The sequence below is a fragment of the Euleptes europaea genome, chromosome 4, assembly GCF_029931775.1.
Source record: "Euleptes europaea isolate rEulEur1 chromosome 4, rEulEur1.hap1, whole genome shotgun sequence".
NCBI classification, from domain to species: domain Eukaryota; kingdom Metazoa; phylum Chordata; class Lepidosauria; order Squamata; family Sphaerodactylidae; genus Euleptes; species Euleptes europaea.
Genome location: NC_079315.1, coordinates 52,696,033 through 52,720,789, shown reverse-complemented (window position 1 = coordinate 52,720,789; position 24,757 = coordinate 52,696,033). Strand labels below are relative to the sequence as shown.

General features: G+C 41.7%; 1 protein-coding gene across 1 annotated transcript in view; it reads left to right on the top strand.

The window, feature by feature from the left end:
• The window catches only part of LOC130476985 (guanine nucleotide-binding protein subunit alpha-14-like), a 55,562-nt gene extending 36,033 nt beyond the window's left edge, over positions 1–19,529 (top strand). The window contains 4 exon segments of the mRNA XM_056848986.1: positions 129–345; positions 17,544–17,678; positions 18,960–19,189; positions 19,339–19,529. Of these exon segments, the coding sequence (XP_056704964.1) occupies positions 129–345; positions 17,544–17,678; positions 18,960–19,189; positions 19,339–19,529 (773 nt within the window).
• Positions 19,530–24,757: the final 5,228 nt, after the last annotated feature.

The following is a 24,757-nucleotide window of genomic DNA, read 5'->3' as shown; positions in this document are numbered from 1 at the left end:
GCAAAATCAGTGGATTCTGTTACCTCAAAGATAATTTGGTTACTCTTGATATGATGAATAACTAAGTTTTTTTTGTGTGTGATTAACTATTCACCTTTCTTGTTTCCTGTGTTTTCTTGCATGTACAGAGGAAAGCGGAAAAAGTACATTTATTAAACAAATGAGGATAATTCACGGGACTGGCTATACAGAAGATGACTGGAAGGGCTTTGCAAAATTGGTTTAGCAAAACATATGTACTGCTATGCAAACTATGATCATAGCCATGGACACTTTAAGTTTACAATATTCATCTGAGCAGAACAAGGTATTTTTTTCTCATCATACTCTGCTTTCTTCTCATTGGTATTTATTCATTGGCAAGTCAGCAACACAGGTCAGCATAGTTCTACCATAAAAGTCCCCACTGCACTTCCATAAAATATTTATAGTATCAAGAGAGAACTCGTTTTTTAAAAAATTAACAGTTGTAACACAACTTAAATCCCTGAACCCACTGTGGAAATAATACTTCCCTTGTTAAGAGATTGGAGTTATAGTTAGGAAGACTCATGTACCCTATATACATGTCAGTGGCCCGCTCCCAGTTTGACCTAGATCTACTCTAGAGTAGCTGGAATGTAAGGAAGGAAACCCTCTTTTCACCTCCTCTTGCTCCTATCCTTAAAGGAGTTTCTGGTTTAGATTTTACATCCATTGTAAAGGAGCACCCCAGTCACACTTAAACTCTGGACAGTGACCCTCAAACAGCTGCAAATGGATCTACTGAGCAAAATGAAAAAGCCCCTGGGCAAGAGCTGAAAATCTGTAGAGAATGAAATCAGAAACAAAGTTGATTGAGGGAAATAATATAAGTTGGCCTGGAGAATCAGGAAATACGGAAGTCACAATAATAGCAAGCAGACAGCAATAACATCCAATACCAAAATGTTTTGCGTTAAAAGCCAAATATTCCAATCAGATGCGAGCACACATACACTGTGCAATGTGTTCCACTCAAGAAGAGGGAGGCAAGAGGCCAAAAGGGTGCAGAGAGAGGATAAAGCACTCGTCCTTTAGCAATCAGTGAAAGTTCCAGGCAGAGGTCCAGTTCCCTTAGAATGGGGGTCCAAACTTCGGGGAAAGCAGATAATTTAAAAGTAAGCCTAAAGAGAAACGGCAATGAAAAAGCTTATGATATGTGCAAGGAAAGAGATGTTTTTTTTTTTACTCAAAATACATGGAATAGTCTTGGGAAGGCAATAACTTGATTTGGGAACAGAAACTTGGTCTGGAGCCTTGAACTAATAACTTTGAGGAAGGAGGCAAGATTTGCTCAGAAGCGTGCTTCCAGATTGACTAAAAGTGAGGAGAGGAGGTTCAGGGTCCTGGGAATTGATGGAAATAAGGTGTGGAGGAAAAAGATGGCGCCGGGCTTCTTGTGATGCGAAAACTGTAAGATCAACGAGCTATTCTGCTGTGTCTCTTCATAGGACTTGACAGAGGCTCGTCCGGCTGCTTATTTATTACTCTCAATTTACTACTGTTATCTGCTCCCATGGGGATTTCTCCTAGATAGATAGATGGAAATAAAGAAATAGAGAGGCAGTATCTGAGTGCAGAGATGTGTTTGCAGGTGGTCTTGTTTACCTGACTGAGCTGGGCTTAGGAAAGAATTTCAGAGTCCAAATGAGTTCCAGCTAAATGAGAAACTTTTAGTGGGGAAGATGTGGCCAAGTGTCCTGATTAACAGTCTGATGGTCTCTCAGGAGCTGCTAGTGTTCTTAGTGGATGATGTGATGAGATTAAAGTTCAGTTCCTGCCCTTTCTGCTAGCTCTTTATCTATCAGGGCACCAATGGTTGAAAGTTCTGTTTCTTGGCCTCTTCTGACTAATAGATGGAAGCTGGTCCCTTGTCCTCAGGATGGCGGCTGAGTAGGGGAAGCTAAGCCAAAATAGAGCCCTGATGACACCAAAGCAGGGGATGGGATTACGTGCTCCCTCACTTTGTTTCTCTCTTTCTTGCACAAATTAACCCTGTTCTCTTTTCAGATTAACCCAGATAAATATTAAACCTTGAAATGCTCCTGAATTTGCCAAATCTAGCATATTTAGTCTATTCAGTGTGTCTACCAGTAAAGTGTCCTTAGGATTACACTCTCTTCCCTCCTTTCCCCATATTCCTTGTGTAAACTACAGCAATGCAAATATGTACCAGATGAGGACAATTAGTTGCTAAGGAGAGAGAAAAGAAGAGAGAAATAGCAAAAGAAAAGCAGCCAGCAATGGCTCTATGAACTCAGATTGATATATTTAGGATTCTAGGACAGCCTCCCATATACATGGGTCAAATCCAGACCCGCTTATCTTTAGTGTGGTTGCTGCCACACAGATTCCCCCCCGCCGCCCACCCGGGAATGGAGAGAGTCCTCTGATTAAAGGGAATATTAACAGGAGTCATGCTTATTCCTTGTTGCTATCTATCTCTGATGTGAGATCTATTTATTTATTTACTTCATTTATACCCTACCTTATTCTTCACTAGGGGACCCAGTATGGCTCACATCATTTTTCTCTCCTACATTTTGTCTTTACAACACCCTGTAAACATGAGATAGATTGATTCAATCAAGGAAGCTACATCTCTCAATTTGCAAGACCTGAGCAAGGCTGTTAAAAATAGGACATTTTGGAGGTCATGAATTCATAGGGTCAGCAGTAACTTGACAGCATTTAACTCATACTCACAGAGTAATGGACCAGTCTCTGCTTTCAGAATGGTTACGGTAGTTGAAAGATATTTTGACTAATATCACCTGTAATAAATACACTGGACTTTATAATCAGTATGATTTGTCCATGTGCATTATTGTTGAAGAATTTTTAAAGAAAACTTCTAGCTTAATCATCTTAAAATATTAATGTTACCTTCACAATTCTATGCTCCTATTATCTGGAATCAATTTTTAAAAATCCTCTGCATGTGCTTATGAATACATTATGAGAAAATACACTATCTCTTATGGAAGTACTGTTCAAATATTTTATTTTCAGTGATAGGAGAAAAGGATTAAGAGGTAAAGAAATAAATCTTTGCTCTGAATGTTAATTAAATAAAAACAAATCAAATTAGGTTTGATACTACAAATGGCAGAAAAATTGTGATATATTTAAAAGATAATAGAAAATTAATGAATTCTACACTGCTTTCCAGGTGGTGGATAATTTCACAATAATGTTTAACAAATCCAGAAAACCCTTTTATTTAAAGTGGGCTCAAATTGCAGCAAACCAGATGACACCAGTTATTTGTTCAGCAGTGTAATTAAATGTGTCCCCCGTGCCAGTAAGATCAAATTCTGAATTTGTACCGAGATCTTAACATTTGAGCCAAAAACAACAGTAAATACATATCCGTTGCTGCCTATTTATTTCCAAAGTGCTGTTGCTGGAAAATAAAATTACGATGAAGTCTCAAGATAAAACTGAGGTGCAGGAGATTTCTGTTACTATGAATATACCCATGTGACTTGCCAACTGCTTAGGACAGGGGTGTTGAACTCGTTTGTTAGGAGGGCCGGATATGACATAAATGTCCCTTGGTCAGGCCGGGCCATGTGTACCAAATAAATAAATACCATAAAATATAATACCAGATACTGGAGATACAAACTATAAAAGACACAGGTAAAGTCAACTAATGATATTGGTTTTTTTTTTACTTAAAACACAAACAAGCTTACAACAATAACTGTCAGCCTGCTGAAGCTTCTGCCAGAGATCAGTCGGCTGAGGATTCCTCAGGAGAAGAAGATCTGGAAACTGCTGCCAGTGACAGGGAGGACCACAGCAGGCAGAGCAGGCACAGGTAGATGACTGTGCCCCAAGCCTACAACCACCCAGGGCAGCCCACCACCGCTGCAGCAGTGACACCAACGGTACAGAACCCTCCTCCTCCAGTGTAGAGGAAGTGCCTGATTACAAGCACTACTGAGAACCCTGGCAGCTGACAGCAATGGGGATGATGAGCTCCCCCAGCAAGGATTGCTGAGTTGGAAGAACCAGCAACAGCTGGGTCCTCTTAGGCTTATTTAAACAAACTTTAGCAGCCAGGCTGATGTGGGAACAATGTGTGTTTTCACTTTGTGCTAACCTGTGAGTTACCCACTTGGAAACCTTTGTGTACCTTTGGCTTTGGGCTGGACTTTGACTATTCTTTTGCACTCTGTTTACCTGTTTCTGACCTTTGGCTTACCTTGGAACTTGGACTGGGACCATGCTCTTGCATTACATTGTGGCTTTTTGTACCTGGACTCTCTCAATACCTTGGCTTTGAACTCAGACTGCTCTTAGAATCATAGAATCATAGAGTTGGAAGGGACTGCCAGGGTCATCTAGTCCAACCCCCTGCACATTGCAGGAAATTCACAACTACCTCCCCCCACACCCCCAGTGACCCCTACTACATGTCCAGAAGATGGCAAAGATGCCTTCCCTTCTATCATCTTCTTAAGGTCATAGAATCAGCATTGCTGACAGATGGCCATCTAACCTCTTCTTGAAAATCTCCAGGGAAGGATTGCTTACCACCTCCCAAGGAAGCCTGTTCCACTAAGGAGCTGCTCTAACTGTTAGAAAATTATTCTATAAAGTTTGTATATCTAGTCCCTGACATTAATTTTAAAAAAAATTAACTGGAGGGGGTGGCTGCCTTGGCTGATGAGCCCAGAGCAGCCTGGGGGAAAGGCTGCTGGCTTGGCTCCTGAGGCTGGAGCAGACCCGGGAAGTGCAGAAAAGGGGAGAAAGGGTGCTGGCTGGGCCCAGGGGGCTGTTCCAGCCCAGGGAAGCCCAGGGAGGGAGTGGGGAAAGTGGCTGGCTTGGCCCACGACTCCCAACTGGTTTTTTGTGTCCTGGGGTAGAGCACCTGTAAGGGATCAGAGCAGTGCTACCAATTTACTGCAACACTATTTTTGTGCAATGTTTGTGCAATGTTCCCTTTTTGAATGAAGTGCCTTTCTCTTAAGTTCCCATTACCCTGATATGAGTCTAGAGATGGAAATTCTGTTCTGGGAACCCTGTCATCTGATCATTGGGTATCCTGGTTGGGATGTTTTTGGTGCTTAGGAGAACTGTGATTGGTTGCAGGCTTAGTTGGTATCCTAAGCCGTGCTGCATCTTGGAGCTGTGGTGGGATGCAGTGTGCTCTTTATCCAGGTTCAGTGGAGGCGTTTTGAGTTATGCCAGTGTTGTCTCTGCTGTAATCTTATACTGTTTTTGGGGAGCAGGCTTGGTTATAGCACAGAGGTTATAGCAGCACTGGTGAGAGCCAGTGGTTTGGCCAAGGAATTCAAACAAAGTTACTTCTTCCACCCCACACTTGATAACAATCTTTAAACAAATAAAAAATTCTGTGGTTACTTTTGTGATGGTTAAGTTTGAACAGAGTATCTGCAGTAGACGTGTGTGGGTTTTATCATGTTTTCTTTGAGATGCTAGAATTTTAAGTGGATGATGTTCTGCCAAAACATGTCAGTATAATTAGGCCAGTGTTCTAGTACCTCTGTTTCTTGGTATGCAAGATCAGGTTACTTGAGGACTTAAACGTTTAGAAAAGGCATGTTCTTTTTTCTTTTTTGGAAAAGATAAAAGGTGAAAACGCATTCAAGTTTGTTTATGTTTTCTTTCTTTGAGCACATGTGCCTTTTTTCTTCTCAATTGATTGGTGTGGTCTCTAAAACTGTAGAACATTTACACAGAGAAGCAGTGTAATAAAAATAATTCTGGTATTGCCTGTTGAAATATAAATTGCATGTGTACAAACCAGTCAGTAGCCGTGGCAACTGTCCCGTGAACACAGTTCTCCACTTGGAGAAGGGCTATTGAGAAGAAGGGGTCAGCATCAGAAAATCCCCACATATAGCACTCAATACATTGCTTCACAAAGGTTGATGGGTCTCAAGTAGTTATGTTAATATTTGAAAAGAGCTTATTGAAAACATTTTTCCTGTTGCATGTTCTATTTTGGTAGAACATCAGTGCCAATAAATCAGATATTAGTGTGTTTTGCTCCAAAATATAAACCAATATTATTGTTTCCATGTTACAGATGCAAAGTTGAGGTTTTAAACATAGCAGTACAGTATATGGACCTGAGAGCAGTTGCTTGCTGAAGGCCACCTGGTAAAGCCATATCTAAGATGAGATTTCTGCCAGAAGCTTTTTTGCCAGCTTTCATGTTTGCCGCCATGCTTTGGCAGCTCCATGCAATATCCAGACCTGTATGTTGCCTCAAAGGCATATGGTGAGATCTGGAAGCTCTAATGAGGAGGAGGAGGAGAGCGCCAGGAATGGTATTCTGCTCCCTACAAAACTACTTCGGGTGGTAGAACAGTATAGAAGAAAAGCTGCTATTGAGGCAGAAGAGACAGGACTGGCTGATAATAAGTGGCATGGCTTGACTTTTTAGATAGGCCATTTTAGTGAGCATGCCATATAATTTTTAACTAAGAAATTAGTCTCTGTGGCACACAAAGATTTGATGGAGCATATAGTGCAGAGGAGGGGGGCATGTACAGGGCTTCATTTATATTGTAATAAATCAATGTGACTTTGTCAGGAACTAGCCAGATAAATGCCTTCCATTTGTCGTCTTCTGTAAACTTGTTTTTATTTCTAAAAGCAAACATATTTTTAAAGCCCAGACTGTACGCACTGTTCTTGGTATGTGGTACATCAAACATTTGGAAAATAAACTTGGTTTCAAGCTACACAAGACCAAGAAGTTTGAAAACAGTTGTGGTCCAATTTTTTCACACATAACAGAATGCTGCTAGGGGCAAGGTACATTTTCAGTGTAGAATGTGAAATTTTCTAGCCTGTTTATCTGATGTACTTTAAATATATAGGGACCATATTTTGCCTGTACTTTATATATCATCTGGTCTTTACTTTTCACACCATAAATACTTAATACTGGGAAGGGGATCAGTTTTTAAAGTTATGTGTGTGTTTATTTTATTTAATTATTCATTTAAACGCTCCTTTTCTCCCCAACAGGGACCTAAAGGGACTAACATCATTCTCTGCTCCTCTTTTTTATCCTAACAACAACCCTGTGATATAGGTTAGGCGGGAATGTGTGACCCAGCAAGCTTCCATGGCTAAGTGGCCATTTGAACCCAGATCCTAGTCCAACTCTCTAACTAACTACCATACCACATGTTTTTTAGTAGCTTTGTCGAGCCTGAAGTCATTTGCTCTTATCCAGGGTTGTAAAAAATAATTTTGAACTTTGCTGTGGCATAGGATCTTTGTGCTGTTCTTTCATACCCCAGGCTCAGGTTTAATTAAGCAACTGATGTACAGTTTGTATTAAAAGAATGCACGAAACAGAAATGTCATTGGCATATGGCTGATTCCTTTATTGTTTCTGGCACAGATCACCACCTTTTGTATATAAAGCTTTCACATTTCTCTGACTGAGGATGGATAGCTGGTAATGACAAACTTTCTTAAAAGCATGCTTTGTGTACTAAGAATGTGGTAATGGTTCATTGTGGATGTGAATTTACTTGATTAAACCAGTCTAATAATGGAATATGTGTTTCTTATTTGTTGTGCATCTCGGGAGGAGCAAAGTATAAATAAGCAGATACTTAGATGTCCATGTAAACCAGGGGTGGGGAACCTTTTTTCCACCAAGGGCCATTTGGATATTTGTAACATCATTCGTGGGCCATACAAAATTATCAACTTAAAAATTAGCCGACCAAGCCCCAAGCAGGCAGCTGCCCCAGATGACCCCGCCCCCGGGTGCTGGCAAGCAGGCAGGCATACACCCCTGATGTAAACAGAGCTAGTTCCATTGTGGCCTTCTCATTGGCCACATTGAATATCACTTTGTTTTTGCTGTTGGGGACTGCTTCGTGGCTCAATCCCACTTCCCCATGTCAAGACATTCTTTAAAATAGGATATAAAGTCTGAAATGCTTAGCTCCTGAAAACGGCCATTAATGGAAACGTTTCTGTGGCTAGCAATATTAGTCAGTTGTAGTCAAAACAACAAAGTGACTTGTGGCAGGTTAAAGACTAATAAACGTATTGTAGTTGAACTTTGAGGAAGATCCCATGAAAATTGCTGCGGTACATGATCAAGAAACATAGCATCCTTCCATACTATTCTTTTTGTCTGTATACAATCTCCAGTATGATATGGATTTTATTCTTTTGAGAAATACATATACTCTACTCCTTTGGAATTGCCTCTTGCATCCCGATTTTGTCAGAGAATGCTTAGTGAACAAAATGGTATTTTGCTCTTGCTCACTTTGTGTTTGATACTAATGTATTTAAGGTTCTAGACAGCAATCCTAAAGGAGTGTATTTCAGGTCCTGTCAGAAGGGGTGGTGGTCCTCAAAAATTAGAGTGTAAATGCTGTAATCAAAATAACTATTCTGCTGTAGCTCAGCTATTGAGAGCAATTGCAACAGGGATCTGGATAAAATGGTAGTGCTGTGTTACCATGGCGACAGCAGCTTTTTGTACTGAGAACTCCCAATACGTTTCCTCGGAGGCAAAAGGCAGATTTAGATACTTAGTTTGAATTAGCTCAATTCATATTACATCTTTAGGCCAATCCCCATTCATTCTTCTTTGAGGTTTTGGATAAAGCATTTATTAGATCCAGTAAACTTCAGATACTCAGACATCCCAGACCCAATAAGTTTCCCTTTGGACCAAGGTCAAAGAACCCAATTAAATTCTTAACATGGGGCATTTATGCACGGGAGGTTTTGCTTTGGATTTGCTGTTCAATAGATGCACATTTTCCCCATCTGAATTCTCAAAACTCAAAAATAAGCCCCCATGCAGAGTTTTGAAAATTCAGAAGGGGGAAATGTACATCTAGAGAGCAGCAAATCCAAGGCAAAACCTTCTGTGCCTAAACTCAGAGTGTTTGTGTCTAAAAGGCAGGTTGGCCAATGGGTCCAGAACCTGTGTTAATTATGCAACCCACATCCTACTGAAATTAATTGGGGGAATCTAAAAATGAAAATGCATGTGAGGTTTTGCCTTGGATTTGCTGCTCTCTAGATGCACATTTTCCCCATCTGAATTCTCAAAACTCTGCACGGGGGCTTATTGTTGAGTTTTGAGAATTTGGATGGGGGAAATGTGCATCTAGAGAGTGGCAAACCCAAGGCAAAATCTCCCATGTGTAAATGGCCATGGAATATTGCAGGCTGGGCCTCCAAGAGCACTGATTATTCATTTCACTCCTTTCTGGCCTTACATGATATCATCTGCCTTCAAGAAACCTGGTCCAAAGATTTGTTGCAGGTGGATGAATTTATAATAAAAAACCTTCAAGCCATCTCCAGGAAGAGCAAAGGGAGGCCTGGCCATTCTTAAAGCTACAATACTACATGTGACAGTCACTTTGCTGACAACTTGCGATCAGTGGGCACAGGCCTCCCTGCTCCAGTTCACATCCCTTCTTTTGGCACTAAACAACAGACACAGGACATATGGTCCAAATTTGAACAATATTTGGATTCACTTCTTACATCTCATTTAAATTCATCTGTGATAGCTGCAGGAGACTTTAATGCCAGACTTGGCCCTTCAGAGAAATCATTATACAAGGCCCTAAATTTAATACCTCCAGCAAAAGACCCTTTAAATATTATTTGTCCCAGAATCTTCAAGGATACCCAGTCTAGCTGGAAAGGTTGCTGCTTATTAGAGATCACATCCAGACAAGACCTTGTTACACTTAATGGGACTATTCAAGGAGACATCCCTGGGGAGTATAATTTCTGGTCCTAATGTGGTGCAAGTACTGTTGACTATTTTGACATGCCGTGACTTGCTAACTACCAACCCATATCTTAAAGTTGAGTCCAGACAAGACAGTGGCCATCTTCCAATTACTCTGGCTCTTAACATTTACAGTTCATCAGGACATACTTTTGTCCCAACCAGTGCACCCAGTGTAGATGAAGAACCTCTTCCGACCTACAGAAGACCACTCTGGTCTGAGAAACTGCAACAACAATGTAAGAAATATTTTACCTCTCACATGGCATTGCAATTCCAAAACGCCATGACCTCGGGCAACCCAACAACCTTAGTGATTACGTTATACCAACGTTTTATCTCTGGACACAAATTCTTCTAAAGCAATCACAGGACCACAGCATACAACAGTTCAGGAAAAGTAAGTCAAAGAGTTGGTTTGAGGCAGACTGCTACTCTGCAAAAAACAATCTTGTAAGCAATTAAAGCTTTTGTGGGGAAAGTAATACCACAGTTGTTATATGGAATTGAGATCTGGGGGGAAAACTAAAAAATATTGAATGATTTGGAGAAAATCCAAAATAGGCTTGCTGTCAGTTGCCATGAGAGCCCATTTAAGAATATTACTTCTTTACCTAAAACTGAGAAAATCTATTAACTCGAAATTGGTGTATTATGGTTATATGTTCTACTCAAAGGAAAATCATTGGGATAAGGTCCTTATACCAATCCTACAATTGTATAAATTGCCTTTGCTGGAAATCTTAAACTCATGGGACCCAAAAGAGCTCAGGAAATGGATTGCTGATAAACTGATAATGATATGTGCCTGATACAAAAGTCTAAGTTCTCCCCATGGTAACCTTTATTCATATCAAATAAGCTCTTCTCAAATGATTTAATGGAACTTTCGGACCTAGGGTTAAGGAGAGCATTTACCGGCACGATTTCAAATGATGCCTTCAGCTTATACCCATGGTAGATATAAAAAAATTCCCCATAATCTGTGTCCCTGTTCCATGGGTTCAATAGAGGACCTCCCACATATTTTGTTTAGTTGCCCATTTTATGACTCCATTCATTTTAAATTAACCCAGCATATCCCAGATGTATTAGATTCAGTTGAGGGCCAAGTTAGATTTTTAATGGCAGGCGTTAATTCTAAGATTGTGCTTAGCGTGGCTTTTTAAAAATCATGTTAGCATCTAAGTTAAGGAAGAAATTTATTGAAAATTAGGCTCCAAAGTTGCCATAGAAAGAATATTTTAGGGGAACTATAATGTTTAAATCAGCAATAATCTGTATATACTGTATGTGACTGTTTGTAACATTTTAAACATTTTATTCATGTAATTCTGGATATTGTGTATGTGCCAGCTCTTGACCCATCGAACCAGAAATCACCACAGAGACCATCAGATTCCAAGCAGATGGCTTTACTGGTCAAATAGGCAAAACAGTGCATGAAAGGCAAGATGACAGCTATGGCTTGTCTTGCCCGTTATTTGGAAATATAAGGCAGAGAAACGGCGGGAGATTACAAAGCATAAACAGAGCTTTGATAAGAGCCGAGCTCTCTGCAGTTTGCCACACTATCAGCTGAAGGTAGATGAAACAAAAATGGAGGCTTTTGGCAGGAAAAGGTGAAGAAATGCGGGATAAGTGACAAGAAGTCAGTCTTGCAGAGCGGAGAAAATTAAGCTCCTATCCAGTTGCTGACTTTTTCCCTCCTCTTCCTTACAAAGAGCTAAATGTGTGAAGGAATCTATCTCTTTCTGCTCCTACTGCTTAAAATTGCTAACAAAAGTCACCACACACCACACCCTCAGCTCATTAATTGAGACTGAAGAGCTAACAGAGGTTAACGGTGGTTAAAATAATTCAAAATATTTTAAACGTTTAAAATATTAAAATGGGAAAAGGATCCAAAGAAAGGGAGAAAGGGGGGAAAGTAGAAGTAAAATAAAACAAATCTCACACTCAGGAACCGAGCCAATAAAATAGCAAAACAAAGATAAAAGCTTGAATAAACTTAAAACAGGCAGTGGAAGATAAAAAGAGACAAATAGGAGCCCTAGTTAAAAGCTAATTAAATGCTAAAACAAGGAAAAATAAAACCAGTAATGGGGCACATCCTTGGGCATCCTGCAGTGTCACACTGGAAGTCGGAAGTCCAATCTGCATTGCTTGGCAAGAGGTTGTTCTACTTTGTGCAGGTTCTTATAATTCTGGTGCCATCTGATTCCAGGGCAAAGAAGAGCTATTGATAAAGTGGAAAAATCAGAGCTGGCTTGGTCATAAGACTGTATCATTCTTATCTTCGTGTGTTAATTTCTAAAGAATGGTGATGAGAACTTTATGACATTTTGGAATAGTTCATTGAGCTGATAGAATGTAAGCTACATCGTTTATTTGAATTTTGGTTAGTTTCTAAAACAAGGTTTTTCTCCCAGATGATCACCTAATCCTGATTTGTCTCATCATCTTAATTCCACTCCCCTGTTTCCTTACAATGTCCTGGCCAGTTTATGGCTACCAATTAATGTTAAAATCATGCTGTGTTGTTCCCTTGCCAGGCACTGTGAGGATTAGGAAGCTTAACACTCATATCCTCTGGAATCTTTTGCACTTTCAGCATGGCAAGATGCCACAGGTGCATGTCCCCTTTTCTTGGGCACTCATAAAGGAAACCTTCACATTAAGCCTTTCCTCATGTAAAACCTGAGGAAGCCAGTCTCCCAGTGCTGAATGCAAGCCCACCCCTTCACTACACAAACTCACCCAAACACCTAAGGATCCAACAATCAAGCTTCCTGTAGTATCATCACACCATTGGTGCCCTTATTCAGCAGCATCCCCTCCATCTCCCCCGGGCATGTTCTCCCTGCCATGCCATTTACACTGGGGGGATCCAAACACCACCCGTCGCTGTACCCAGTCGATGCTAGGGTTGTGCCTCGCTAGCCAGTTACTACCAAGAATCACTGGGTAAGATATCCGAGGAGCCACCGTGAATAGGATCTGTTCCCAGTGGTCTCCCACCCCCAACAACACCGGGTGGGAACGCAAATGGATGCCCCCCCCCCTGTAGGTCACTCCCATCCATTTGGTGGAAATGCAGAGGGTGGTCTAGTTCCTGAGTCTCGACCTGCAGGCGGTTTATCACCTCCTGATCTATCAAAGTCCGGGAGCAACCAGAGTCCAAAATCGCCACAACAGCAACGGGATCCCCTCCCCTGGGGTTCCGCAATACAACGGGCAGCAGGAGGGTGTCTCCCTGGTCACTCACCCTGTTTAGGACTGGATTGGTGTCCTTTAAGGTAGCCTTCCGTGCCGGCCCTCCCCATTTTTTGCCGGCGATGAGTCTCTGGAGCAGCAGCGATGGTCGTGATCGCACGAAGTAGGTGCCGGTTCTGCATGCAGACAAGCCGCCCCGCGTCAGCTGGTCGTCCCCTCCGTTCTCCTATAGTCCGGGGTTTGAGTAGGGGTAATCCCACATCCCTGGGTTGCTCGGGAACCGGATGAGTCCGTCGATCCACTGGGGCAGTTTAGACAGGCTCCCTCCTTAAAGCGGCACGCCCTCTCCTCGGAGAATCCACTGCGGTTTCTCCCGTCTCGCCAAGGTTCAGCTGCGGCGGCCCCCTTGAAGGGACCTCAGGAGGGCTCTTTAGCCGGGCGATCTTTTGAGAACTGGAGCGTCTGCTTCCGGTTCTCTACCTGGGCCGCCAGTCTCATCCATTCGTCGACCGTCTCTGGGTCTCCTAGGGTTAAGCAGCCGTCCAGCACTTCCCAACGCAGTCCTTCGCGGAAGTGTTGGACCTTGGTGGCTTCACTCCACTCCCAGATCTTGCAGGATAGGGACTGGAATTCCTGGGCATACTCCATGACAGAGCGGGTCCCTTGCTTCAGTCTGCGCATGGCAATCTTGGCCCTCTCCCCCCCTATGAGGGTCCTCAAAACGGCGTTGCAAGGCAGACATAAATACATCCAAGGACCTCAGGATCCCGGGCTCAGTCTCTGTCGCCGTCACTGCCCATTCCACCGCCTCCTTCTCTAGCAAGCTGATCACATACCGGACCCAGGCTTCCTCTGAAGGGAACGTTTCTCCTTGATCCATCATGAAGCCGGACAGATGGAGCACAAAGTGGGGCAACTGGGCGCTGGATCCGTCGAAAGAGACCTTCAGGTCCCGGGTTGCAGGTCGCCTGGGTGGGATGGGTGGGGGTGCCCTTGCGCTGCTGGGTGGTTCCATGGCGGTCCGTGAGTTGACCCAAGGTTGCTGAGTAAACGGTTTGAGATCTCTCACCGCCCCCAATACTGCCGTCATGTCCCTCTGTAGAGCTCTCAGCTGCTCCTGGAGGTCCCGGTTCTGTAGAGACAGCGCCCGATTCTGTTCTCACAGCAGGACCACCTCTTCCCCTGTACCGGGGGCTGGGGTGACCGGGGTGCGGATGGTTGAGGGTTCGTTAAACCATCCAGTCGTAACTCCCTCCTGGCTCCGCTCCTCTCTCTCTCCGAATAAGGCGGTAAGTGGTCCCCGGTAAAAACTGCCAAGGTCTGGTTCCGTTGCCGGCCGTTGGTTGACTCCCTTGAGGGCGCCGTCGGCCCTGGTCCTGTATCACAGCTCAGCGTGCGTGGGCAAGGAGGTCCACGCCGGCTTCCCGGGGAAACCGGCAAACTCGGCCGGGTGCCATCCTGGAGTTGCTTCTCCCCGGCTCCCTCCGGCGAGGGGGGTTGCTCCCTGCCAGTAACTCTGGCGGAGGTCTTCATCCACGAGGAACAGGTTTGTGGATCATGCTGACAACCTATTCCTTAACTATTACAAAAATAAAAAAAGAAGAGGAGATTCTAGCCTACTGTCAGACTGCAGTACTGCGTTTCTTTCATAAGGAACTTCACTCCAGACGTAGTCGCGAGTTTAAAAGTTTTATTAAGAAAGCCAGCGAGTTCAGCAAGTCCATAGAAACATGGCTAGAATACAGACGTGGGGAAACACCAGTACATTTATAGGGTACATACAATAGGATTGATTATGTTCAGGATATAACACAAAAGGACGAGGTGCGGCAGAGCTTCTTGATAATTCAGATACAAGGAAACAATACAGAAGGTAACTGCCGGTAACAACTCATTGAAAATGCATACAAGGAATTAACGCGTGAAATAGCTAGATGATCTCCAGGGCTCCCAGGCATTGTACTGCGGGACCTGGTATCATACTAGCGATTATCCTGGGCAGGTCTCCAGATGCTGGTGCAGATGCTGGGCGGGGACAGAATGCAAACGGAGAAGGACTGAGCTAACTCAAACTCCATTTTGTTCTGGTGAGGAACCATCTTGTTTATCCGGGGTTGACAGAAAGCCCTAGCTGAGAGGTAGCCATTCCAGAAGGTGGAGGCCACAACTGTGTATGGGCAGTTGTTGCCCATTTGCAGGTTGGCACCTGCAGAAGACCCTGCTTTGATGAGCTAAATTGTTATGGTAGAGCATAGGGGGAAAGGGAGTCTCGCAAATATATGGGGCCAAGGCCAGGAAGGGCCTTGTATGTGATAGCTAAATTAGCGAACAGATAACTTCCTATTTGAGTGGCCAAGGGAAGGTTCCCTGAGTTAGTGACTAATTTATAATAGATTCTAAGGGTTTGTTGATGTGGTCCTTACATTATTTTAGCATCCAAGATGGGCAAGGATCTAGAGTGTAAATAGTGGCCTTCACTGAACCCCGGTATCTTGTCAACATTTATTGAAGAAACTGGGGCTGAATGAGTGATGGCTCTTGATAATCAAGGTGGGATGTTTTTGCTCCAGTTGTGAAAAATTATGCCTTTATAAGGGTCTTTATAAGGGTGATTGATTGAGCAAGGACAGAGTTTCACATTATGCATATTTTACAACTGGCCCTTAAGTATGTCAGACTGTTTTTGTTGTTCTCTCTTTAGCATGATGCATTCTATTGTTCTTTGGCCATCTGGCCCTAACTTCTAATGACACCTTGTAGGTGCAAATAAAATTTGATTGTTGTCAGATAGTGAGTTGATCTTATCCAGTTTAACACAGCGTGTCACTGTCACATTGGCTTAGCTGCTGTGCTGTCAGTGGATTAGAGTAGCCTAGCATAGCCTAGCCCCTTTCTGTAGAGGACTGTGGGTATCACAGAATTTGAATTCTAAGGTCAATGGGCAAAAATTATTAATCCATACTGATTGCATGCCACAAAGACACATTTTGGGTGCAAGCTATTTTACTGATTTCAGAATGTTATAATGGATGGCCATTGGTTTCTAGGTATAACAGCTCATGACCTTTTTCATGATTCCATTGTACAACATTAAGTATACGATTCTCAGTGTGATACAGCATCATGCTTAAACACCCAATCATGAATTATAGGGACAGCCTGGGTATCATCTGATATAGAGTCGCAATGCAGGATGTTGCTATAGCAGGCTAACTGGGCAGCATCATTTTGCATCATCATGTTAAAACATTGCCTGCAATGTAAATTGGTAGTGTCATTGCTTTGCTTTCTCCAAAATCTTAAGGCTTCATGTACACGGGCCCTAATTGAGGGCAAACCAAGTTCTGCTTGCATCAAGGCTGCAGTGGTACCTCTGGCTAAAGCTGGAATTCTTATAAAAAAATGATTTTGGATAGATTCCAGTTTTGTGACCAGACAGACCTTTACACCATATAAAACTTAGGGAACTGCCTTACTTTGATATAGTTTCAGAGCTGGATCAATCAGGAAACCTCCTTTTGTATAATAAAATTTCAGAACAGCACCTATTGATCTTAAGACCGTGGCTCTGGTTATTGCCAAATAAGCCCTCGAGCTTAAAGGTTTACTGAATGTTATCCCTAGATATTTGAAGGTGCTGCATTGCTCTATAGGGGTTCCATCCATAGACCACTTAAACTTGCGAGGCCTTTTCTTCCTCACCCTTTGCCTTAGTAGCCAAGAAAATTCAGACATAAAATCTGTTTTTAATCAGGGTATTTAATGCATTTAATAACTAGAATTTTTTGGTCAGGCTGTTTTAATGTTATTATTTATGACTAGGTTTTATATGGCAGGTTGTAGTGGCCTTCAGCCACAAACAATAAACTTCATTGTATCATATCATATCATTAAGTATACTTACAGAATTTTAATAATAATAACATTTAACATTTCTACAGTTTCACATTGTGTGGCAATCTTTACAGCAAACCCATAAGGTAGGCCTGTCCTGTCATATATTGCGGATGTAGGCTGAAAGATTGGCTTGTCTAAGGCTGCTTGCAGAATCCATGGCAGAGGTGATATTGCAACCAGGGATTTCCTGATTTTGTGGCCCATAACTTCCTGCACTATACCAGTTCCTGTTTTTTTGTGAGCACATAATTTGAGTGAAATACACTGAAGACAGAACACTCACTATTTCAGCATGGTGTGGTGGTTAAGAGCAGTGGTTTGGAGCAGTGGACTCTGATCTAAAGAACCGGGTTTGATTCCCCACTCCTCCACATGAGCAGCAGAGGCTAATCTGGTGAACTGGATTTGTTTCCCCACTCCTACACACGAAGCCAGCTGGGCGACCTTGGGCTAGTCACAGCTCTGATAGAGCTCTCTCAGCCCCACCTACCTCACAGGGTGTCTGTTGTGGGGAAGGGAAGGTGATTGTGAGCTGGTTTGATTCTGCCTTAAGTGGGAGAGAAAGTCAGCATATACAAACCAACTCTTCACCTTCTTCTTTTGTGTATATTAAACATGTCTGCATTTGTAGTTACCTTTCAGACATGGACCGTATTGCCATGACATCGTAAGTGCCAAATCAGCAAGAGTACTATGTACTCATAGTAAGAGTGCCAACTATGGGAATTATTGAATACCCCTTTGATTTAGAAAATACAATATTTAGGTAAGCTTGGTGATGTGAAGGTATCAAATCTCTGGAGACATAGTAATTCCAAATAACCAGTTCAGTCCTTCAGATAGGCCCACCTGTGCTGGCTCGTGCAGTGCTGTAATGGACAATATGAGCCAAATGGGGTGAGTCTTTTGGCTGCAGGTATAAAGAGCATATGTAGTATATCAAGCAAATAAGATTATACCAAACCTGGTCCCCTAGGAAATTCCCATTCAATCTCTGCCATGTTATATTTTGCTGTCTCTTTACCACATACGGCCTGTGAGAGCCAGCGTGGGGTAATGGTTAAGAGCGGTGGTTTGGAGTGGTAGAGCCTGATCTGGAGAACTGGGTTTGTTTCCCCACTCCTACACGTGAAGACAGCTGGGGGACCTTGGGCGAGTCACTCTCTCAACCCCACCTACCTCACAGGGTGTCTGTTGTGGGGAGGGGAAGGGAAGGTGATTGTAAGCCGGTTTGATTCTCCCTTAAGTGGCAGAGATAGTCGGCATATAAAAACCAACTCCTCTTCCTCTTCTTTGCCTTGCATGCTACTCTTATATCACATCTGACTTGAGTGTCAGTTACAGGTGCTGTTTCATCACCAGCTGTTACCATAGTTCTTTCACAGTCCTTCAAATTGACTAGCTGTTGGTTTAAATAATTTGTCCATACAGTTCTAGTTCATTTCCCACACAAGATGGCTAGAATTCTTCTCATGCATACCATAAATGTTTAGACCCAATTCATCTGAATATCATGTAATAGGAAATATCCATCCCAATCCTGTTGGCCTTTGCTGAGATTGTAATGATTGTAATGTAATGGTGCTTGTGGTGTGTCTAGTGGATCCATAAAGGAAGTTTATTCAATCAGTTTTAGTAGCAAAAATATTACTGATCGACCACTTGAAATGTTCCTTACTTTTCTGGATCATTATCTTCTATGGCAAGCTGATAGTACCATCAGACTAAGACAACTGATGTGAATAAATGGATTATACTACAGGAACACCATTCGGTGTTTGACCGTTTATGCATGGGACGTTTTGCCTTGGATTTGCTGCTCTCTAGACCCACATTTTCCCCATCTGAATTCTCAAAACACTGCATGGGGGCTTACTGTTGAGTTTTGAGAATTTGGATGGGGAAAATGTGCATCTATTGAGCGGCAAATCCAAGGCAAAACCTCCCATGCATAAATGGCCTTTGATAGCTAATTTGAAACAAAGGGGAGACTGCTAAAAGCCCTGGAAGTCCAGAACACTCATTTACTTATGCGTCTGTTTAACAGAATGGTGGATGTTGGCGGACAGAGGTCAGAAAGAAGAAAGTGGATTCATTGTTTTGAAAGTGTTACTTTCATAATATTCTTAGTTGCTCTAAGTGAATACGATCAAGTCTTGAAAACAATTGGCTAAAATGGCATCATTCTGCATATGCTTGCTGCCCCATGGACTGTCGTCCTCTTTACCATCCTTTATCTTAGCCTCTCCACACGCACACACACCCCCTCCAGTGGCGGCTATGCAAAATCATGTGCCATTTTGAGTTGCTACAATTAATGGTACAATTATAGTACCACAAGCTGAATTTTGCATATGTTGATGAAAATGAACACTTCATTGAAGATTGGATAAAGTGTGTTATAAAATCACATTGCTGTTGAACAGGACCTAAGCAAGATGTCAAAGCTGCCAGAGAGTTTATTTTGAAGTTATACCAGGATCAGAATCCAGACAAAGAGAAAGTGATTTATTCCCATTTTACATGTGCCACCGACACAGAGAATATTAGATTTGTCTTCGCGGCTGTCAAGGATACCATACTGCAGTGGAATCTAAAGGAGTTCAATCTGGTGTGAATAAGGTGCAGACTTTGATATGTCTATTAAACTACTTTCACTCTAGCTATGTTAAATGCAACAGTAACAGCTGCTACCTCTCTCTGCAGCAGACTGTTTCTGCCTTTACAGACCTTGAAATATTTTCTGAACAGAAATGGAATTCTAAAGGTGATATTTACAGTTTTGAATACTGTGTTTTACATTTCTTTTTAGATTTTATTTTGAAATGTTTAGGAATTTTGATTTTAATGTTAAGAAAAACATTGCATAGGGCTTACAGGTTATATATCCTGTCCAAACAAACTTGTATTTTTATTATATTTGATAACAATTTATGATCATGTATAGATTTAAATTAAACCAGAGATGCCTTAGGTATGAAACAGTGTGTTTTGAAATATTAGATCCTATAGGAACATTTGAGTAATGTTACATAATATATGCCGTACTTCAAATTTTTATATTGTGTCTTTCTTTTAACACAGATATCTCATTTTCTTTAAAATACTGTAACCAATTAAAATCAAATTGAGCAGAGCAAATGGAGTAGTCTGCCAATTGAACAAGAAGTGTATTACCTTAATGATTTTATTCTAACCTAACTTCCCAAACTTCAAAACCATGAAGCAAACTTGACACCGTATTAGGTCGCAATTGATTTCAGAAACTAATCTTCAGCTTTTCAAAAATAAGCTAGCGTCCTGCTGTTCCAGAAGCATCTTAACAAGATAAATCTTTTGCCTTTGAGACTGAATGTGGCAAGGTTTGCTTCTTATCAAATTATATTGTTCAAGACCTTTTTTGGGCTTACTTATGGTGCAAAACCCATGGAAATCTGAGCAAAACTTGAATCATCTGCAGATTCACGTTGTACAAAGACTTAAACTCACTGACAGTGCAATTCTAATGCCACATTTCAGTGTACCTTAAGAAGGCAGCTAAGCCCCTATGCTGATGTATCTTGGAGATAAGCATCATGCCAGTGTAACTCCAACAATGGCACAAGTACACTGATGTAGGGCCAGATATTGATGGCACCGTGTGTGTCTGAGGAGAAGCAGGGGTTATTTAGCATCTTAAGCTTTGTCCACCCCAATACTGGTGTAAGCTTATGTTGGCAAAAGAGGTGGCATAACTATAAATACATCGAGTTCAAGAAGTTACCCCTCCCACCATGTCTGCAGAGCAATGGTGCAGTTTAGGATTCCAACTAACTCTGCAGACCGATCACAACAAACCTAAGCAGCATTTAAACCCCAGCAAGGACATTCATAGATGATATAATGCAGGTAGGGATACCAGTCAACCGGCCCTGGGTGATGAGTGGAGATGACATTACATGTCACATCTGCCAGAAAACCCAGATGAGACATAAGTATGTCAGGCAATGCTTTGGCTGTCACAAAAAATTCTGAGGTCAATGGTAGGAAAAATATTTAGTACCATTTTAAGAAAGTGACCTGAATTTGAACAAAGAATGCTAAGTAGTTAGGAGGAACTAGCCCTGACCTGGATGGCCCAGGCTAGCCTGATCTCGTCAGATCTCAGAAGCTAAGCAGGGTCGGCCTTGGTTAGTATTTGGATGGGAGACTACCAAGGAATACCAGGGTTGCTGTGCAGAGGAAGGCACTGGCAAACCACCTCTGTTAGTCTCTTGCCATGAAACCCCCCCCAAAGGGGTCGCCATAAGTCGGCTGCGACTTGACGGCACTTTACACACACAGTTAGGAACTCAGCCTGCACACATATATCTGCAGTTATTTCTTCAACATTTGCATTTAATGATATACAGCATAAATGAAGATATAGGACAAATCTTCAAATATACATTATGCCATAAACCATCATTTTCGATCAGTTGGCAGAACAAGAATAAGCCAAATATTGCCAAAACTTTGTAGTCAACAGAACGCAGTGAAGTGACAGAACCAGTGAAGTGACAGTACGCAGTGAAGTGACAGTTCACTTCAATGATTACTTTGCCATAACACCATTTGTGACATTTTAATTGCATTGTGAATACATTAATGCAATAGCCACATTGGAAGCTTATGAAGCATGTCCAGTAATGTGAGAATACACACCTGAGACATGCAGGAAATGTTCACAAGCAATAAGGAGTATTCAAAAGAAGTATGGTTTCCTTGCTAATAGGACAAAGAAACAAATAGTTCAATATACCAAGAGCAAAATTGGTCGACTGTGGTTGTTAAACCATGCATGCCAAGAGGGTACAGACCCTCCCATTTTTAGAATAGCAGTACATTGCACAGTAACATGCACTACTATTGAGGATTCTGCATACCCCAGTCTTTTATTTTGTGTTTGTATTTGTGTTGACTATTTCAGTCTTGCCCTGAATGGGATAGCCCAGGCTTGTCAGATCTTGAGAACTAAGCAAAGCTGGCCCTAGCCAGTATTTGGATGGAAGACTCTTGCCTTGAAAACCCTATGGGGTCACCATAAGTGTCACCTGTGACTTGATGGCAAAATTTTAAAAAATTAAAATTCAATCTTACATTTTGGATGAAAGCAAAACTCTGAGCAACCATTGCTAGGGAAACCTGTGAAGCAAAGAAATTACATTTTGCACATGCAGTTGGTAGTTGTGGTACTACCTCTCATTTCTTTGGAGTAAGTACATGTGCACCTTGTCAGAAACTAAGTAGTGATGCACCTTTTGTGGAGCAAGTTAAAATTAAGGATGCCATGAACCTGTTCAGCCATTGAATTTACCTTGTTGGATGCTCAGGATCAGACTATGAGATAATCAGGGATACTTTCAGAGTGAGTCAAAACAACTAAAATACCTGAAAACAAGTCTGCAGAGAGCCAGCGTGGTGTAGTGGTTAAGGACAGAGGACTCTAATTTGGAGAACTGGGTTTAATTCCCCACACCTCCACATGAGTGGTGGACTCTAATCTGGTGAACCGGTTTGGTTTCCCCACTCCTCCACATGAAGCTTGCTGGGTGACCTTGGGCTAGTCACAGTTCTCTCCAAACTCTTTAAGCCCCACCTACCTCACAAGGTGTCTGTTGTGGGGGAAGGAAGGCAAGGCAATTGTAAGCCGCTTTGAGACTCCTTAAAAGTAGAGAAAATCAGGGTATAAAAACCAACTCTTCTTGTTGGTCAGAAGTCTACTCACATTTTATCTGGGAAATCAGCTGAGAGTCAATTCTAACCACAACATCTGCGGCAAAACAACTAAGCAGTGAAGTCGCAAAAGGGAGAGGAGAAAAAACTCCCTTCCATTTATGTTCGGTGTGGGTCAGAAGCAAAGCTTATGATCGCTAAATTGCAAAAGCCAGAGAAAGCTGATTTCTTCAAAAGCAAATGCTTTTGATCTTTGTAGTGCAGAAGTAAAAAAAAGGTTTTAAAGAGTGCCAAAGGTAGTTTAATTTGACATAAAAACACATCTGAGCATATGGGGGCGCCTTTTCACAAAAGCGTAATTTTCCCAAAACCAACTTGTTAAGATATAGGGCTGAATTTTTTGCATTCTAATTGCTCCTAGCAGGAGCTTTTGTCTGTGGCCAAGTATAAGAATAGCATACATGTGCCCAGTTTAGCAACTGGTGTGTGGTGTGTGTGTGATTCCCGCCCCCCAGCCTGTCTATGAATCTGGCAGATATACTAGATGCCAGAAAGCCATTATCAGAAACAAAAGGAAAGGGAAAGCCAGTCTAAGGAGACCGAGGCCCATGGAAATATTCATTTTAGATACTTAGAAAGAGCCACACAGTTGGTCAGCAACGAAGGCTATGGCTGAAAATGTAAATGCTCGACTGTGATAGGATATCCAGTTAAATCAATGAAGCTAGGCAGATTTCATATTCTTGACTCACATAGCACAACTACCACTTTGGCATTTCCGGTATGATTCATTTAATTTACATTTGGTATAGCAAAGAATAATGTGTTAAGGGGGAAACTGCAATGTATTACTGTAACCAGCAGAGGTGGTTACCTAATGGAGCAAGCAAGACTATGTATAAATAAATACATACAATTACAGTTTGGCATGCCATTTATATTTTAGCTTTTACAACAAAGCTACAGTTAGGGTAGCTCAAGCACCACCAGCAATTTCAGGAGGACCAACTGCACTAACAACATGTCCCCCCTACAGCACTTCGGAAAGAATATTCTGGCAATAGATACTTACTACATGCATCAAACCATCCAGGGAGTTCAAACCTGAATTAGGCAATACATTTACATATATTTGCTTTCCTTTTCCCTTTCACAGAGCAGCTCATCCAGACAGCCATCGCATTATAGGCATTACTGTATAGCTTAACATAATCATTTATAAAACTGTGTTTTTGCACAACCCCCCCACCCCGAGGTCCAGTAATTGTTCAGATTTTTTGCAAGTCTGCATGAAAAAAAGTGTTAAGAATTGTTTAGCATTTAAGCTGAAATCAAGTGTTAATGAATGATCTCTATGGTATTTTCTATTCAAGGTGATGCACTTAGCATGGTCCTGGAATTTTCAGTTAAATTGGCTTACAATAGTATATAAATCCAAATATTATTCAAAACATTCTGCCTAACATGATTTTTGTCACTCCATTGATCATGAGAAAGTAAAGACCGTGCCATTCAAAGCATTACTGCAAAGGCACATCTCTTCTCAAGTTATAAGTAAACACAAAATAAATACACATCTTTGTATGTGTACATCTACTATCATGAGGCACCAGAACCCTTCGCTATTTTTTTGTATCATATAAAAAGTGAATGCTAAAAATGATACTATAGTACCACAAACTGTTTATTTGTATAAAAAACTAAATAACCTCATGATGTATAGTAGTAAATAAAAAGATTTCTTTTGAGTTAACTGGTCAGCAAAGTTATTCAAAGTATAAGAGCAGTGCTGGTTAAATCAGTCGTTCCCTGAAGAATTTAACTGAATTTCAGTAAATATTAGTGTGTGAGTGTGGCAATGGTAGCAAGTTAAAGACCCAGTGAAAACAGTCAGAACTAAAGTGTGTATTTTAGAAACAGAAATTATTACCACATAAAATCACAAGATTGCTTTAGGCTATATTCTCTATAGATCCTGGGAGAATAAACAGGGGAAGTAATTTTTATACTCTAGTTTTAAATACAAGCCAAAATTTGGCAGAGTGTCTCAGTTGTAGAATGCATCACACTGACCAAGGCAGCCTTTTTCACTCTGCTTGTGTGGAAGATTCAATGTCATTTTTGATCATTCAACTAAGTCCCACACCCTTT